The sequence below is a fragment of the Archocentrus centrarchus genome, chromosome 24 (genome assembly GCF_007364275.1).
Source record: "Archocentrus centrarchus isolate MPI-CPG fArcCen1 chromosome 24, fArcCen1, whole genome shotgun sequence".
Classification (NCBI taxonomy): Eukaryota; Metazoa; Chordata; class Actinopteri; order Cichliformes; family Cichlidae; genus Archocentrus; species Archocentrus centrarchus.
This window is the reverse complement of record NC_044369.1, coordinates 31,838,371-31,854,395: the sequence shown is the minus strand read 5'-3', so window position 1 is coordinate 31,854,395 and position 16,025 is coordinate 31,838,371. Positions and strand designations below refer to the sequence as shown.

The window sequence follows — 16,025 nt, the reverse complement described above, 5'->3', positions numbered from 1 at the left end:
TTTACCATGTGAGAAGAACTCTGTCAGATGTTTGCTGTGCTACAGAGTCAAGCTCCACCTTCAGGCTCTGGATCTGCTTCAGCATTTTAGTGACATGCTGATGTAGCTGGCCCCATGCACTGTCACCCCTCCTCATCAAGCAGCCCGGGGGTTGCCGCTGGACTGCCAGTGGGGACGGACACCTCAGGGTGTGTTGCTTGCAGCTGCTCACCTCGTCCTTCTGCTGGAGGTTCTCAGGGCAGCACTGCAGCAACCAGACCAGCTGCTGCAAAAGGGTGTTGCACTGGGCTATGAGCGCCTGGCCTCTGCTCACCCAGTCCTGGAGAGAGGCCTGGGGTGGGAGGACGCAGCCTGGCTCCTCACTCTGGCTTTGGAGGTATGCCTCAATATCCTGCACACTGTCAATTAGCCTCCTGGGTGAGGTGATGACAATAAGACATGCTGAAGCACATATTGAGGAAATTCCAAAATAATCTGTGTGTCTGAGGGAAAACTGCATTTTTTAGTCTCAATCAGTACTTTCAAGTCTTCTCCAATACAGCATATTGTTTAGAGTAATAGTTCCAAAACTGAAATCTTTTTCTCTTAAGTATTAATTATAACCAGAATCCTAAAAAAAAAAAAAAAAGAAAAGAAAATCCCAACATGCAAATTAAATGCATTTCATAATGCTGAGCCCTTGTGTTTGGTAATGATTATTACTTTTTTTGTAGAAAAAAAAAATTCGGTTTTAGCATTAAAAACAAATTTGACTTGCATCGTGTTACTTCAGTGTTAAGGAAAACTAATTACAAAACAACAAAGCACAGCACCTTTAAAAAAAATAAATAAATAAATAAAAAAAAATTATATATTATATGTATATATATATATATATATATATATAAATAAAATCCAATTCACATGATTTTCTCTGCTTTAAAGCTGCAATGAGGATATTTGCTGAAAATATCCACAGATGCTGCCTCATCTTCTTATTTTATCTAGAAACAAATGCACTGATTCTATTCTATCATCACAGCATTGGTGTCTTGAAACCAAGCTTGATGAATGAGTGGGGCCACTTAGAAACCAAGAATCGTTGTAAAACATACCCTTTTCCCTTCTTTTTGACTATAATAGGACCATAATTTACCAATTAACATAATATTGTTTCCAACGGGTCTTGAAACTAATTATGAGACCATGAACTCATCAGAAGAGCGTTCACTGAGGTCACAGATGATGGTCTCCGTAACTAGTTTCCAAGGGCTGTTTTCTCATATACTTCTATACAATCAGACTTCTTTTTAAAACCAGAAGTCACATTGGCTGGCAGTTAGACACAATGCATGTCAAAGACACTTCCACCCTGGCTTAATTTCTTAGAATTCAAGTACATCTTTTAGATAATGTCTATCAAAAGATTAGAATATTATATTAAAAGATGAAGAGTAATTGTCATTAGGGGTAAAAGGTCTCACATAGAAAGTAAACATGCATCAATAAAATAAGGATTTACATGTCATGTTCAATTCTATATTTGGAGAACCTGGACAATAATTATTTGTTATGCTAAGATCTTATTTTTAATTGCTATAACACATAAATGTAGTAATGAACAGTAATAATACTCTGGTTGAAGAGGCTATGACACCCCTGTGCCACAGCAAACTTGATTTCAATTCTGACAAACCTACACTTTTAGTTTCTCTTTGACATGCTATGTCATGCTAGCTCACAGACCTGAGAGAGATCCATTGGTCAGTGATCTTGGCCAGCCGTCGCCTCTGTTTGAGGAGCAGCTTGAAGAGGTGAGAGGAGAAACCTCTGCAGCGCTCTATGTTTGCCAGACCCAGCTCCTACAGCCAAACAGTGACACACAAGCATCACAATATAAATGACACAGTGAAGATAACGCATGCTAAAACATTAAGTTCTTCATTGTGATGTTAGCACTGAACACCATGGAAACAATGTGCATGTCTCACCTTGGCAGCATGCTGCAGAGCAACCTGCATGGTCGTGTTCCTGGCCCATGAGCGGTAAAAGTACTTCTGACAACCATCCCATGCTGTCAACAACTCTACAAACAACCTGCATTAAGAATGAATAGAAAAAAGTGTTTCAATGCAAGACCAGGGTATCTGCGCAGGAATAATTCAATTTTATTTTATTTATATAACGCCAAATCACAACAGGCGCCTCAATGCGAATAGTGTGGACACTGCAGTTACCATATAGTTGTCAGAAACAGCTCAATTATTTGGACACATTTTTACCCCATTAGCCAAGTAATTGGACAAACTAACAATTTGAAATCTATGAATTATTTTTACAGTTGGATGCACATCATCCCCTATCAAGCTTGGCCAAGCCTTTACTTGACTGAAACGAACATTTAAGTGTGATGTTTCTGGGCCTTTTGCCTAGTGTTTTGAGCTTTTGTAGCTTTTGCAGTTTTCTATTTTCCTCACTGTTTCAGTTTTGAGTATTTCGTTTTCTGTGTACCTTGCCTTCCCTGTGTGTCAAGTCTGTGTTTGGCATGTTCAGTCTTTTCCCATTTTATTTTCCTAGTCTCCTGTTCTGTGTGCATTGTGTTTACATTTGCTTCCTGTGTTTTCCTGTCCTTTCCCAGCTGTTTCCACTTCTCTCATTACCTTGTATATTTTGTCTGAATTTTCCCTTGTTGCACCATCAGCTCCCCTCGCTGTGTTTCCCCTAATCTTAGTCTGAGTTCCCAGTATATTTAGTTCCTGGACTGCTTTATATTTATGTATTCAGAGTTGCAGAAAGGTACAACAGGAAGTACAACAGGCTGTCCATACCTGAGGCCTTAGAGACTGCCAAGCAAAGACTCACAGCCTTAGCTAAACACTTGAAGAGGCATACTGTACCAGAGAGATAGAAGTCAGGAGAATAAACAAGTACTCCACTGAACCATCCAAGGTGTGCTCTCAGTGGAAGGGAACAATATGAGAACAGCACCCTCACCAAGGCTGGAGATGGAGCAATACTGGAAGAGCATATGAGAGAAGGATACAACACACAACACCAATGCTCAGTGGCTAGTGGATCTAAGAGTTTACCACAGCAACCTGCCTGAACAGGATCCAGTAACTATCACAGTGGCAGACATCCAGGAAAGTGTCTCCCATATGAAGTGCTGGACAGCACCATATGAGTCACACCTACTGGCTAAAGAAGCTAACTGCACTCCATGAGCACTTGGCAGCACAAATGAACCAGCTTAGAGGCTAAGACATATCCAGAATGGCTGACTGAAGGTCAGACAGTCCTGATCCCCAAAGATCCCCAGAAGGGACCAGTTCCATCCAACTACTGGCCAATAATCTACCAATTTCAAACCAACTGCACAAGTTATCAAGTTACCAAAGAGATGCTCTGACCCGACTACTGTTCTACAACGGCCTGAAGGCCTGAATCCCCTTAGTCAGATCATCAACTGGCTATGGATACAGACTACGGAATGGCGCAACCATCAGCCACCTCCTGTACATGGATGAGATCAAGCTGTATGCCAGGAGTAAAGGAGACATTGATTCATTGATCCACATCACTAGGATCTACAGTATGACATTGGAATGGCATTCGGACTGGAGAAGTGTAGTCAGATGGTTAACAGAGGGAAGGTAGTCAGAACTGAGAGGATTGCACTGCTAAAAGGCAACATTGCAGACATTGAAGACAGCTACAAGTACCTTGGAATCCCACAGGCAAATAGGAACCATGAAGAGCCAGCTAGGAAAGCTACAACCTCCAAGTACCTACAGAGAGTAAGGCAAGTCCTTAAGAGTCAGCTGAATGAGAAGAAGAAGATCCGGGCTATCAACAACCATGCCCTGCCAGTTGTCAGATACCCTGCTGGGATAATAAGCTGGCCAAGGGAGGAAATAGAAGCCACTGATGTCAAAACAAGAAAGCTCCTTACCATGCATGGAGGGTTTCACTCCAAATTCAGCACCCTGAGACTGTACGCTAAGCAGAAAGAAGGAGGCCGAAGACTAGTCAATGTCCAGAACCACTACCATAGATAACACAAAAAAGATCCATGAATACATCAGGAAGATGGCCACAAAGGATCAGGTGCTTAGTGAGTACTTTAGGTAGAAGAAACCCAAGAAAGAAGAGGACGAAGAACAGGAACCATCATGGAAGGACAGGCCTCTGCATGGCATGTACCACCGGCAGATAAATCCTACCAATGGCTGAACAAAGCTGGACTGACACACAGCACAGAGGCACTAATCATGGCAGCACAGGAACAAGCTCTGCGCACAAGATCAATTGAGACTGGGGTCTACCACACCAGGCAAGACCCCAGGTGCAGGCTGTGCAGAGATGTCCCTAATAATAGCAGGGTGCAAGATGCTAGCAGGCAGGGCATACATGGAACGCAATAACCAAGTGGCTGGCATCGTATACAGGAACATCTGTGCCAAGTATGTCCTGAAAGTACTGAGGTCAAAATGGGCTACGCCCCCAATGATGGCTGAGAATAATAAATAATAAAATCCTGTGGGACTTCCAAATACAGACAAACTTGTGATGGTCTAACCAACCGGACATAGTAGTGGTGGACAAAGAGGAAAAAAACCATAGTGATTCAATTCAATTTAATTTGTATAGCACCAAATCACAAACAGTTACCTCAAGGTACTTTATATTTTAAGGTAAAGACCCTGCAATAATTAGAGAAAACCCAACAGTCAAAATAACCCCCTGTGAGAAAGCACTTGGCGACAGAGGGAAGGAAAAACTCCCTTTTAACAGGAAGAAACCTCCATCAGATCCAGCCTCAGGGAGGGGGGGTCATCTGCCACAACCAGTTTGGGCTGAGGGGAGAGAGACAGAACAAAAGACACACTGTGAAAGAGAGATAGAGATTAATAATAACTAATGATTAAATGCAGAGTGGGGTATAAACAGAGTAAAAGAGGTGAATGTAAAGAAACACTCCGTGGATCATAGGAACCCCCCAGCAGCATAGGCCTATTGCAGCATAACTAAGGGATGGTTCAGGGTCAGCTGTAGAACTATTAATAACCTTAGTGTGTGAAGAAATCTCCCCATTTACATGAACAAATTGGAGCCTATTAGATAAATATGATTCAAACCACTGCAGCGCAGTACCTTTAATACCTATGGCATGCTCTAATCTCTGTAATAAAATGTTATGGTCAACAGTATCAAATGGTGCACTGAGGTCCAACAGGACAAGCACAGAGATGAGTCCACTGTCAGAGACCCTGAGAAGATCATTGGTAACCTTCACTAATGCTGTTTCTCTACTGTGAGCAATTCTGAAACCTGACTGAAACTCTTCAAAGTGACAGACATTGCAATCCTAAGCAATGGCAACATCAAGAAGAAAGAACACGATGTGGAAGGTGAAGGTAACAGTGGTCCTGTGGTCATCAGAGCACTCAGGGCCTGACCCCCCAAACTGGGAGAATGCTCTACATATCTGCTGGAGCCATTCAGCTTTTAGGCCCCTCTTCTATGGAAAAAGCTCGGATTTAGGAGACAGACACACTGCAATAGGCCAAAGCTGCTGGGGGGTTCCCATGATGTACTGAGTGTTTCTTCTTCACTCACCTCTTTTCACTTTGTGGTTATACATCACTCTGCATTTAATCATTAGTTATTAATAATCTCTGGCTCTCTTCCACAGCATGTCTTCTGTCTTGTCTCCCTCCCTTCAACCCCAACTGATCGTGGCACATGGCTGCCCCTCCCCAAGCCTGGTTCTGCCAGAGATGTCTTCCTGTTAAAAGGGAGCTTTTCCTTCCCACTGATGCCAAGCACTCATAGGGGGTCATTTGATTGTTGGGTTTTTCTCTGTATTATTGTGGGATCTTTATCTTATATATAAAGCACCTTGAGGCATGATTTGACACTATATAACAAATTAAATTGTATTGAATCTCACTATTATTTTATAGCGGGGGATTTTTTTTTTTTTAATTTGATGTGCTTCTTTCTCTGCTGAAGAATGACAACCTGACCTAATGTCTTTTCAGGGGAAAAAAACTAAACAAAAAGAAAAAAGAAAGCACGTGAGACAAGAGCCTCATCCAGTGCATGAGCTGCTTGGATTTGGAACAGTGTTGATCCATCAACACTCAACGAGTCAGTCAGCTGTGCCTCTGTGAACAAGTTCTATTTACATGCTGTCTGCCTGCTCCTGATTCTTGACAGCAGAGAGAGCGATGGTCATCTCCAGTGGCTGCATGCACAGAGTCTTCTCTGGGTTGGCTGTCCTGTTCCACATCAGTCCTTTGCGGTACGAAAGACCTTAAAAGGGCAATGATAGAAAAAACAATTTTATAAAAAAGTATATAAATAAATAGAAAACATAAGTCAGTGTGAGGAACTCACCCATTTCTGTGAGCATCTTGAACAGGTCAGACAGAGCTCTCTGCTTCTGCTGAAGGATGTGCTTTACCTCAGCCTTCTGCTTCTCTTTATCTGCTGATGTGTCGATGGTGAGACTCTGCAGGGCGTGCAAGTTGCTGATGACCTCGCCTGAAATTAAGAAAAAGATAGTGAATTGTTACTTTACATTACAACTTAGCAACATACACACACAAATCTCATAAACCTATACAAAAAACCCATTCCATCTATCCCATACTTCTTCACAACATGAAAAACATAACAAATGCTTAAACAAACAAACAAAAAAAAATGTACCATTTTAAGGAAAAAATAAGACAATTTAGAATTTGATGGCAGCAACAAGTTGGGACAGGGCCATGTTTACCACTGTGTAGCATCCCCTCTTCAACAGTCCAAAAACATTAGGGAACTGAGAACCTTTGGGAGAGGAATGTTGTCCCATTCAACAGTCCTGGGTCTTCTTTGTAGTATTTGTGGTTTCATGATGTACCAAATGTCAACTGGTGAAAGGTCTGGACTGCAGTCAGTTCAGTGCTGCACTACTATGATGCCATACTGCTGTAATAGCTGCAGTATGAGGATTAGCATTGTTTGTTGGAATATGCCTGAAAAACACATCGTCTGGATGGGAGACACACTCCCCTCCATAAGTATTGGAATAGTAAGGCCGATCCCTTTATTTTTTCTGTAGACTGAAAACATTTGGGGTTAACATTAAAAAAACAAAACAAAAAACACAATATGAAGATCAACATCACACCTTTTATTTACATCTGAATCTGATACACAGTTCAGAAGATAGCACCTTTTGTCTGAATCCACCCATTTTTCTTATGAGCAAAAGTATTGGAACAGATAAACTTGAAACTGCTGCCCCCTGATCCTGACCACCACCCACCCTCACCAATATCACCAAATTACTGAGGTTCCCAGTATATAAGCTACTTCTGTTTGCACATCATATCTTTGCACCACCACTTCAAAGACTTTATATGTTAAGTGCCTCATGTTTCTGACATTTTTTGTAATTAGTATTTTTATATTTATTTAAACTTATTTCTTAAATTTTAGTACTTTCTTTACTCTTTTGCACTTATTTATACTGCACTGTATGTTTACACCATTCCACCCCAGGTCTGAGAGTAAAGCCATTTCAATCCTCTGTATGTCATAAACATATGTGGTATTGACAATAATCAAACTTTGACTTTTGACTTTGAATAAGACTTAATATTTATCTAGAAAAACTTTGCTTGCAATAACTGATTGAAGCTTGTGACCCACTGACATTAACAAATATTTGCATTCGTCTTTTGTGATGCTTTTCCAGGCTTTCAGTTGTTTGTTTTTTTCCATCCATCCATTTTCTTCCACTTATCCGGAGCAGAGAAGCTCAGACCTCCCTCTCCCCAGCCATAAATAAAACTGAACTGAATTAAATATAAACCACTAAGAATACTATAGGTTGTGATTGGCATTAATATATTAAGAACTAACTCATCCAAGACTTTAAGTAGATACATCTATGGCATCAATTTGAAAATCCTACAGGGCACCTTTCTCAAGTTACTGTATTCACAAGATTGGCAGTAGAGAGCCCAAATAGGAAAAAACTTTTACAATCACAGAATTGCTGACTACAGTTTATCTTTTTGGCAATATGAAAGTGCTGAGTAAACATTATTTCAACCTGCCCATTCAACCATGATTTTAACTGTCCAGCAGTGGCTTTCTCACCAGTAAAGAAGTCCAGGTCTTCAGCCAGCTCGGGAGCTGGGTTTTTCTTCAGCAGCTGGATGCACATCTTCTTCATCTTCCTGAACAGAACAGGCAGCTGTCCTTGTAGGGAAGAAGCTTCAAACCCTTCTTTGCTCTCAGTCTGAAATACACAGATAGCTCAGTAAGAAAAGAAAATAGCTATCCCTGATTGAAATCAGGTTAAACATGAAAAAGACTATATTCAGTGAGATTCATACCGGCAGATCCCTGCCCTTTCCAAGCAGGGTGCTCTTCAGCACCCGATGAACTCGATGGGTGGGTGTTTCCTCTGGGTTAGAGTCCACACTGTCCAAATTTGCACTGCTTCCCTGCTCCACCAGAGCAGGAACACTTGGACTGTTCAAAGCCTCTTCAAACTTCTTGATAAACTTGAAGAGAGTGCTGAAAGCCATAAGATGATTAGAGTTAACAAAGCCATCTATATATTGTTACACCAGGCAGATGCTCAGCTTAAAGATGTTACCTGGTGTGAAAAACATTTTTGTTAACTAAAAGATAAAAACTGGACCAAAAAAAATAATCAAACCACTAAATAAAACAATATTTCACACAAAAATTTCTAAGATTGAGTAACAACATACAGTAAATGTCTTTAGTTTTAGTCTCATCAATCTAGCCAATTCTGTGAACACAACAGGCAGGTGGGGGGACTCGAGTGCATATTGAGTCAGGACGTCCGCAAGTATGGGTCAATCCACAGTGTTGTGTATACATATTCTGAAAACTCAAAACTTGCCCCAATTTGCTGCTTCCATTATAATTATATTAAAAAAAAAAAACAGAAATGAATCAAATCTGAACTTAAACTAAACATTATTACAAATTATTATTATTATTACAATAATACAACAAAACAAACAATTCCCATCACTGAAGGGGATATCCTCCCACGATAAATATATAAAATAATCGTAGAAGTCAGGATAACATTACAGCCACGTTCATAATAGCAGACGTCTTATTACCCTCTACAAAACTGTTGTGCTTAATTTGGAGGCCTCACCCTAAATTTTTCTCCAAATACTTTTAGTTAGTAAAGATTTAATACATATTCCAGCAAAATGTATTTGCAATCTTAACAACACTCATTAAATCAAAACAATTGTAAGCATCCTGTAAGAGACTGATATCTATAACTATCGATAACATTTCTACAAAGAACACACAAAAAATGTCCATGGTAAAGAAATTAGAGAAAGTACCTACTGCACTCTTCTAAAGGGTGTATGCTACATAATGTCTTTTTTATATTTATATAATCTATAACATAATACTTACTTACAAGGTATTCACATATTATACTGTGTGTGCACAGGAATATGAATGCATAAAGCACCCATACTACATAATCTGCTGATCTCAAAGCATTATGTATAACATTGCCATAATCATAAGGCAACCTTGTAAAAAACATAATGCAACCATGTTGTTTACATTTGAGCAATAGTGCTGAACAGCAGGTATGGTTTTAATATTGCTCACTGATGTGTCACAGTCTGTACTATTATGACCATGAGTCATCCCTGACTTATGTTTGGGATGAAATGTTAGACGATGCTCAGCCAATCAGAAGTCGGCATCACAGGCTAATCAATAAGGCTGCAGTCTAGAACTGATGTTACTATTAAAAGACTGGCTCTTTACCTACAAAGTACTGCCAACTGTTCAGTGACTGTTCAGTGACTTTTAGCGAATCACGCAGCCCAATATGATCAGATGATTAGGCTAAGCCAATCAGACATGAGAAAGAATCTGCATATCATTAGCATATATTATCATAGCATTAGTAGCTTGTTGTTTATTCTAAATATCAGATAAATACAGCCAAAGTGTACAAATCGTACTAAAAATCCAGAAATATAAATAATATGTTTGAAGAGTAAAGAACACATATGCCAAATTTCATGGCTCAACTCCTTATGGTTTTGGAGTCTATAGACCAGAAAGGTAAAACCTCACGTCTGGATGCCTGAACCTACACCCAGTATGATGACACTATCCTCACTTTATTTTACATGGGAGGATAAAAAAGTAAACAGAAAACAAAAATTTAAGATAAAATAAAAATAGAAAAAAACAATCAGATTCGTCGCAGGCCACATACCGATGTGTCTTCTCCACTGACTGTTTGATGGACCAGAAACTGACATCATTCCATTTGCAGATCTCGACAAAGTCCTAAGAACAAGAATTTGTGACAGGACAGTGGACTTTGTAAAGGTGCATGTTCAATCAATGGCACGTATGAATAAGGTTAAGAGTTTAGTATGATGTATGAGTGTATATACCTTGAGCTCCTTCTCAATCGTCTGCCTGTGTTGAGTGATTTTGGTTTGAACACATTCAGAGAACTGATTGTAGTATTTGTACAGGTTCCATAGAAGACTGGACAAAGGCTCTGGAATAGAAAGCAGTTAACAGGTTGTCCTGCATCAGCGGTCCAGACTTTTACAGACTAAAATAAACTGAAGTTTATTTCAAATGACATCTGACATCTGTTACCTCAGTGACATCTGAGACAAGACTCCACTGAGGCATGGAAGTTTATGATGTGCAGTTTAACTGTATAATTTACATTTTACCAAAGGTTTGCTTCAATGGTGGCCCAGTAATTAGGACTGAATATGAGCATTGTATGGGACAAAGGAGTGATGGCTGACCTCGTCCAGGCTGGCTGGGGACTAACAGGACGTGGCAGTGGAAACTGAGCACCATGTCCAGACGAGCGTGGAACTCGCCCAGGGTGGAGCCCTCCATAAAGGCCTGAAGGGTGGAGGACACTGAGGACAGGGAAAGGAGTTCTACTTCTTCACCTGGAGAGGAACAAGGAAAACAAGAATAAATGTCTTTTAGCATCCTTTATTTTCATAGCAGTCATTCAATTAAGTTTTATTTATGTCATCTTTCATATCTGTATATCTGATCAAATTAATCTTTTTGTCTCTCCCCTCAGCCCCAACCGGTCGCAGCAGGTGACTGCCCCTCCCTGAGCCTGCTGGAGGTTTCTTCCTGTTACAAGGGAGTTTTTCCTTCCCACTTTCATCTTGCTCATAGGGGGTCCGTTCTGACTGTTGGGTTTTTTCTGTAATTATTGTAGGGTCTTTACCTTACAATATAAAGTGTCTTGAAGCGACTATTTGTTGTGATTTGGTGCTATATCAATAAAATTGAATTGACTTCGCAAACACTGATTTATGAGCTTGTACCTGAGGTCTCCGCCCTTTGTTCCTCTAGATATCTCTCCAGCAGCTGGTAGACAGAGAACCAGTGCTTGGTGGACTTCTCGGTGTGCCGCTTCATTGCGTTGTCCAGACTGCTCGACCAACAACTACCACACAAGAATGACATTTAAAAAGCTTACATATCCTTATCACAGCCAAAACGCAGATCTTAACTTATGAGCTAGTTAGTGGTCGGTTTACATCCAAAAAAGTAACAAGATCCCAGCTGAATTTAATTCATCTTTGTCTTACTTAAGCTCTAGCTTGCGCCACTGAATAATGAGCTGTGTGACGGGTTCCAGTTCCTTTCGTAGAGACACTGAGCGGCTGGCATTATTCTCCCAGTCCTGATGAGCAACAGACATAAACAGAAAACAAAGATGACCCAGATGTCTTCTAATAACAATGCACCTCATTCACAAACAAGTGTAGAAATATCATTGCTATAATATTATTATTATTATTATATTATGCTGTTTGTGAATGAGGCTCATTGTCATTTCTTTTATAGTAACATGAGTCAACACTGCTTGCTACTCTAAGCTTGCCTGAAACAAAAGTCATCTTCCTGACAGAACTCACTTGTGCTTTGCTGAGCAGGATCTCCAGACCATTCAGGAACTTGGCCAATGGGCTGGCCAGACTGAAAGCCATGATTCTTTCCATCACCACAGTCAGCTAAAAAGAGCACACATAATATATATAGGAATATTCTTTAGAAAAACAGTACCAAGTACAGCTGTTGAAATTCTAGAAGGTATTTTCAAGGTAAGATTTTGTTACACTGTTTTGAAAGGTACAGTAATGAATGCTAATTTATTTTATCACAGTTATGCAAAACTGTTTGATCAAAATAACTTATGGCAAACCACAGTAGGGTTAACTGACCTGTATGAGGGCAGGGTGCCCAGGCCAGTCCTCTAGTCTCTGCTTCACTGCTGCAATCAGCTGTTCTAACACTGGGAGACAAAGGCAAGCCTCACTCATGTTGGGCTGCTGGTAGAAGTCATACGGTCCATCAGAGGTGATGATCAAACCATCAACACCACCAGAGCCCTGCACAGTGTTTTGGAGGAGGGCAGAAAGCAGCAGTTCACTGCCTGTCAGCTGCTGGTCCAGGTCAGAATCTGAAGGGGAAAACAGCTATAATTCAAGTACGCTTCTACGTTGTTACAAGAAAAGGAAGCATACAGGCAAAGTTACTAACCAATCAGGTGATAGAAGCGTGACATCACTGGAGAAGCAATCTGATAGGAGGAGAGCAGGGCTTTGATGTGTTCTTTACTGTGAATGGCTGGTGCTTTACTCTTATACCAAAGTGATTGGGTGTATCCCAGACACAAGCACTGATGCACCTGGACCACCGTATTCATGGTAGCAGGAGAGAGAGAGCTCAGCTCAAAGGAGTCGTCCTGGGTTTTGTCTTCCTCCTCTTCCAGATGTGTGTTAGCTGGTCCGTCTAAACTTGGCTGAGACATGATGTCTGCAAAGTCCTACATTCAATATGGACATAAAGTGAGCTAAATACGGATATTCATGCTGTCCACAAGCAAATAAGAGCAATATAATGAGTTTTATCATTTAATGCTAAATTAAATCCTTTAGCTTTAAATCATAAGACTGATTCTGCTGAGATATAATGGTTATCATTAGGGGACACAGTGTGTACAACATCTGTACTAGAGTACCTTCTTGAACTGAGGAAACTGCTGTCTGAAGTCATGCTCCTCCTGCTCGTCCTCAGTCCGTCCTGAGCCATGCAATTGGCTACAGCTTCGGTACAGACTGGCCTCCATTTGTTTGTGCTCCTTCTTTTGTCTCTCTTGCTCATCCCACTGATTCACCAAAGCCTGTGGAGGATGACACCAGAATCAGTATAGAAAGATCATTCTTTGCAGTTTTTAATACTTCTGAACAGAAACCCATTTATATTTTATAAAAACAATAAAATATTATGTTTTACTATAGCTTCATTGCGAGATAGAATCTCATCAAAGTCCTGACCTGACAGATGTGTCTGAAGATGCTGCGTGCCTCGTGACTGAACTCTCCCGTGGACAGGATGTGGCACTGGACATAGAGCAGAGCATTGAGTAGCAGAGTGGAGGACTGGGGGATCACACGTGCAACGTCCTGCTGGGGCAGAAGCTTCTCTAGGCTGTGCAGCGTCTCCATACAAATCCTGGAACACAGAAAGTCTGCCCGGACCAGGTAGGATGGCTGGCTGGGCGACAGGAAGGGGAAGGCGAGTAGGCAGGACAACAGCTTTGGCAACCCGGGTATAGGAGTTAGAGAGGCAGCCACCTGGGAGGCTACCAGCCTCATGCCGTACCGTAGCTGAAGGATACCTGTCCTCACCGGCCCAATAACATCAGGATAAAGGGGGTACTCCTCCTGCAGCCTCTGGCAGAAATGTTGCTGGGAGTTCTGCCAAACCACCTCTTCCTTCAGGAGGGCCTGGACTGCTGACCTGGATTTTGAGGATGGGGAGTCTTGCAGGGTGTTCAGCAGCTGGGCTAGCAGGTTCTCCACAGCTGACATCTGGCCAATGCTGCAGATGTAGTGCTGAAGCTCCTGGAAAAGCCGACTGTACTGGGGCTCACGAGGACGATAGGCCTGCTTCCTGGAGAGCTCAGCTATCTGCTCCCTCACCTGCCGGATGCGGATCCACAGATACCTGTAAGCAAACATCAGGCAATACAACATAACATCTAAAAGGTTTGTGAGAAGCAACGCATTGAGTGTTGCTAATGTTATGACTCTTTTTCAACATGAGAGCCCTTTTTCTGTTTCATTGAAAGTAATCCTCTTAATATGAGCACTCTCATGACAATTTGATAGAAATATAGCAGCAGATACTTGTTTGATCTGAACACACTGACAATTCAGATCAGGAATCCCTAAATTTGGTTATTAAAAAATATCAACCAATCCTACAGAGTTACTAGCATCTCTGAATGTTTTACTTATAAAATGTGGTTTACTCTGCCTGTCACTGCTCCCAAACAAAATAAAATTATGAATGCAGATGGACAAATTAAAATAAGTAAATTCCTACAGTAAGCTCTTCAGAGAGCCATTTCTGAGTTGCACTGTGACTTTGATAGAGTTCATCATCTGACTCTTACCTGATTCGAGGATGCTGGAAGCCATCAGTGGTGCTGCTCTCCTCCAGTTCTGCTCCAGTCATCAGCTGAGACCACAGGCTCCGCCCTTTCCACTCTTCCTGCAGCAGAGCCAACTGTGACAGATAAAGAGGGAGAGAGCGTTTGAGTGTTTTGCTGTAGTAGTTACCCTTTGTCCAATCCTAGGAAGCAACATTACAGAAACATTTCAAAATAACAGGTTTGAACTTGATGATCTCAGTGAATTCTTCAATTTAAGCCAGAAGAACTCATGTCTGTATCTTCTAAAGGCGGCTGAAAATAAGAGGTTGCACTACTGTTCCGTTCACACAACAGTAATTAAAAGAATTAAATAAATTCTTGTTTTATGCTTTATACTGCATGTATTTTCCCTATAGATACATATTCAGTTACACACGTGAGATTTTACTCCCTTTGTCAGAAAAGTACTACTGACCTCCTGCTGAGCGTAGCTGAGTTTATAGGCCCTCTTTACAGCTGGGTCAAAGATGGTCTGTGGTGTCCACACTTTAATCTGCAGCAAGCCCATGTTGACCCAGAATACTCCGGAGCGAGTCAGTGGGTTGGAGCCTTGGACTTTGCTTTGGACGTATTGCTGCAGGCAGGTAAGGCAGGCTTCCACGAGGCCATCAGGGAGCAGGTTAGGAGGTAGGAAGTCTCTGAAGACCGTCTCGATCTCCTGGGCAGCAATGAGAGGGTCGGGGTCCACCACCAGGCTCTCGCAACTCTCCATGTAGCCCTCCTGCAGGGCGGGAGGCAGCACATCAGCCATGCTTTGAAGCTGCCGACGCAGAACTGCACCTTGGAGCCTTAAGTCTGTTCCCCTGAGGAGACACAAGATAATCATCAGCAAAGCCTAAAATAACAATTCCTGGCAAAGAAAATTTAATGTTTTAGTGTACCTGAAATCAGCCAGTGCATGGATTGCCATGTTTTCCCAGAGCACAGCAGAAACATCCTGCAGCTGCTGAATCCTCCCCTTCCAATCCCCAAGTCTGACATGGGAGAGGGAGAGAAAGGTTTCTCCTGAAGGTTCCCATCGACCACATGTCTCTCTGCTGCTGAGCAGTTCCAGCATGCAACGGGACCATACTGCTTTACTTAGCAAAGCTGGACCCTGAAAACGACATTGCATATATTTTTTAAACTTGCAGAAATATGGTACGGTTTACTGAACAATGGCCTTGCAGATATTGATAGATGATACCATGATATCTGCTCCTTGGTGAAGCTCTGGTTCTGTTTGGGTCTCAGGACTTAGAGGGTCCCACTTGAGCCAGCGTTCTGGGTTTGAGGTCATGCTGCAAGTCCACAGGGAAGCCAGAGCCTCCGACAGCAGCTCACACCATACAAAAGGGAGCTCCTCAGCAGGCTGAAAGGCAGACAAATACAACCAACATTCATGTTTTTAGTTTGGAATTGTTGTTTCTTTTTTCTTCATTATTTCTTTGTTTCCTCTTCTGACTCTTTTTTTCCC

General features: G+C 41.6%; 1 protein-coding gene across 1 annotated transcript in view; it reads right to left on the bottom strand.

Moving 5' to 3' along the window:
* Positions 1-16,025, bottom strand: part of mdn1 (midasin AAA ATPase 1) — a 90,895-nt gene that overhangs the window by 19,869 nt on the left and 55,001 nt on the right. The window contains exons 60-80 of the mRNA XM_030722277.1: positions 15,756-15,920; positions 15,451-15,665; positions 14,985-15,372; positions 14,531-14,643; positions 13,407-14,079; positions 13,091-13,252; positions 12,610-12,895; positions 12,291-12,529; positions 11,985-12,080; positions 11,655-11,749; positions 11,388-11,509; positions 10,842-10,994; positions 10,470-10,579; positions 10,286-10,359; positions 8,379-8,562; positions 8,140-8,281; positions 6,382-6,528; positions 6,171-6,297; positions 1,971-2,076; positions 1,726-1,841; positions 6-413 (exon numbers count right to left, since the gene is read on the bottom strand). Coding sequence (XP_030578137.1) covers positions 6-413; positions 1,726-1,841; positions 1,971-2,076; positions 6,171-6,297; positions 6,382-6,528; positions 8,140-8,281; positions 8,379-8,562; positions 10,286-10,359; positions 10,470-10,579; positions 10,842-10,994; positions 11,388-11,509; positions 11,655-11,749; positions 11,985-12,080; positions 12,291-12,529; positions 12,610-12,895; positions 13,091-13,252; positions 13,407-14,079; positions 14,531-14,643; positions 14,985-15,372; positions 15,451-15,665; positions 15,756-15,920 — 4,121 coding nt within the window. The remainder of the gene's footprint in view (positions 1-5; positions 414-1,725; positions 1,842-1,970; positions 2,077-6,170; positions 6,298-6,381; positions 6,529-8,139; positions 8,282-8,378; positions 8,563-10,285; positions 10,360-10,469; positions 10,580-10,841; positions 10,995-11,387; positions 11,510-11,654; positions 11,750-11,984; positions 12,081-12,290; positions 12,530-12,609; positions 12,896-13,090; positions 13,253-13,406; positions 14,080-14,530; positions 14,644-14,984; positions 15,373-15,450; positions 15,666-15,755; positions 15,921-16,025) is intronic.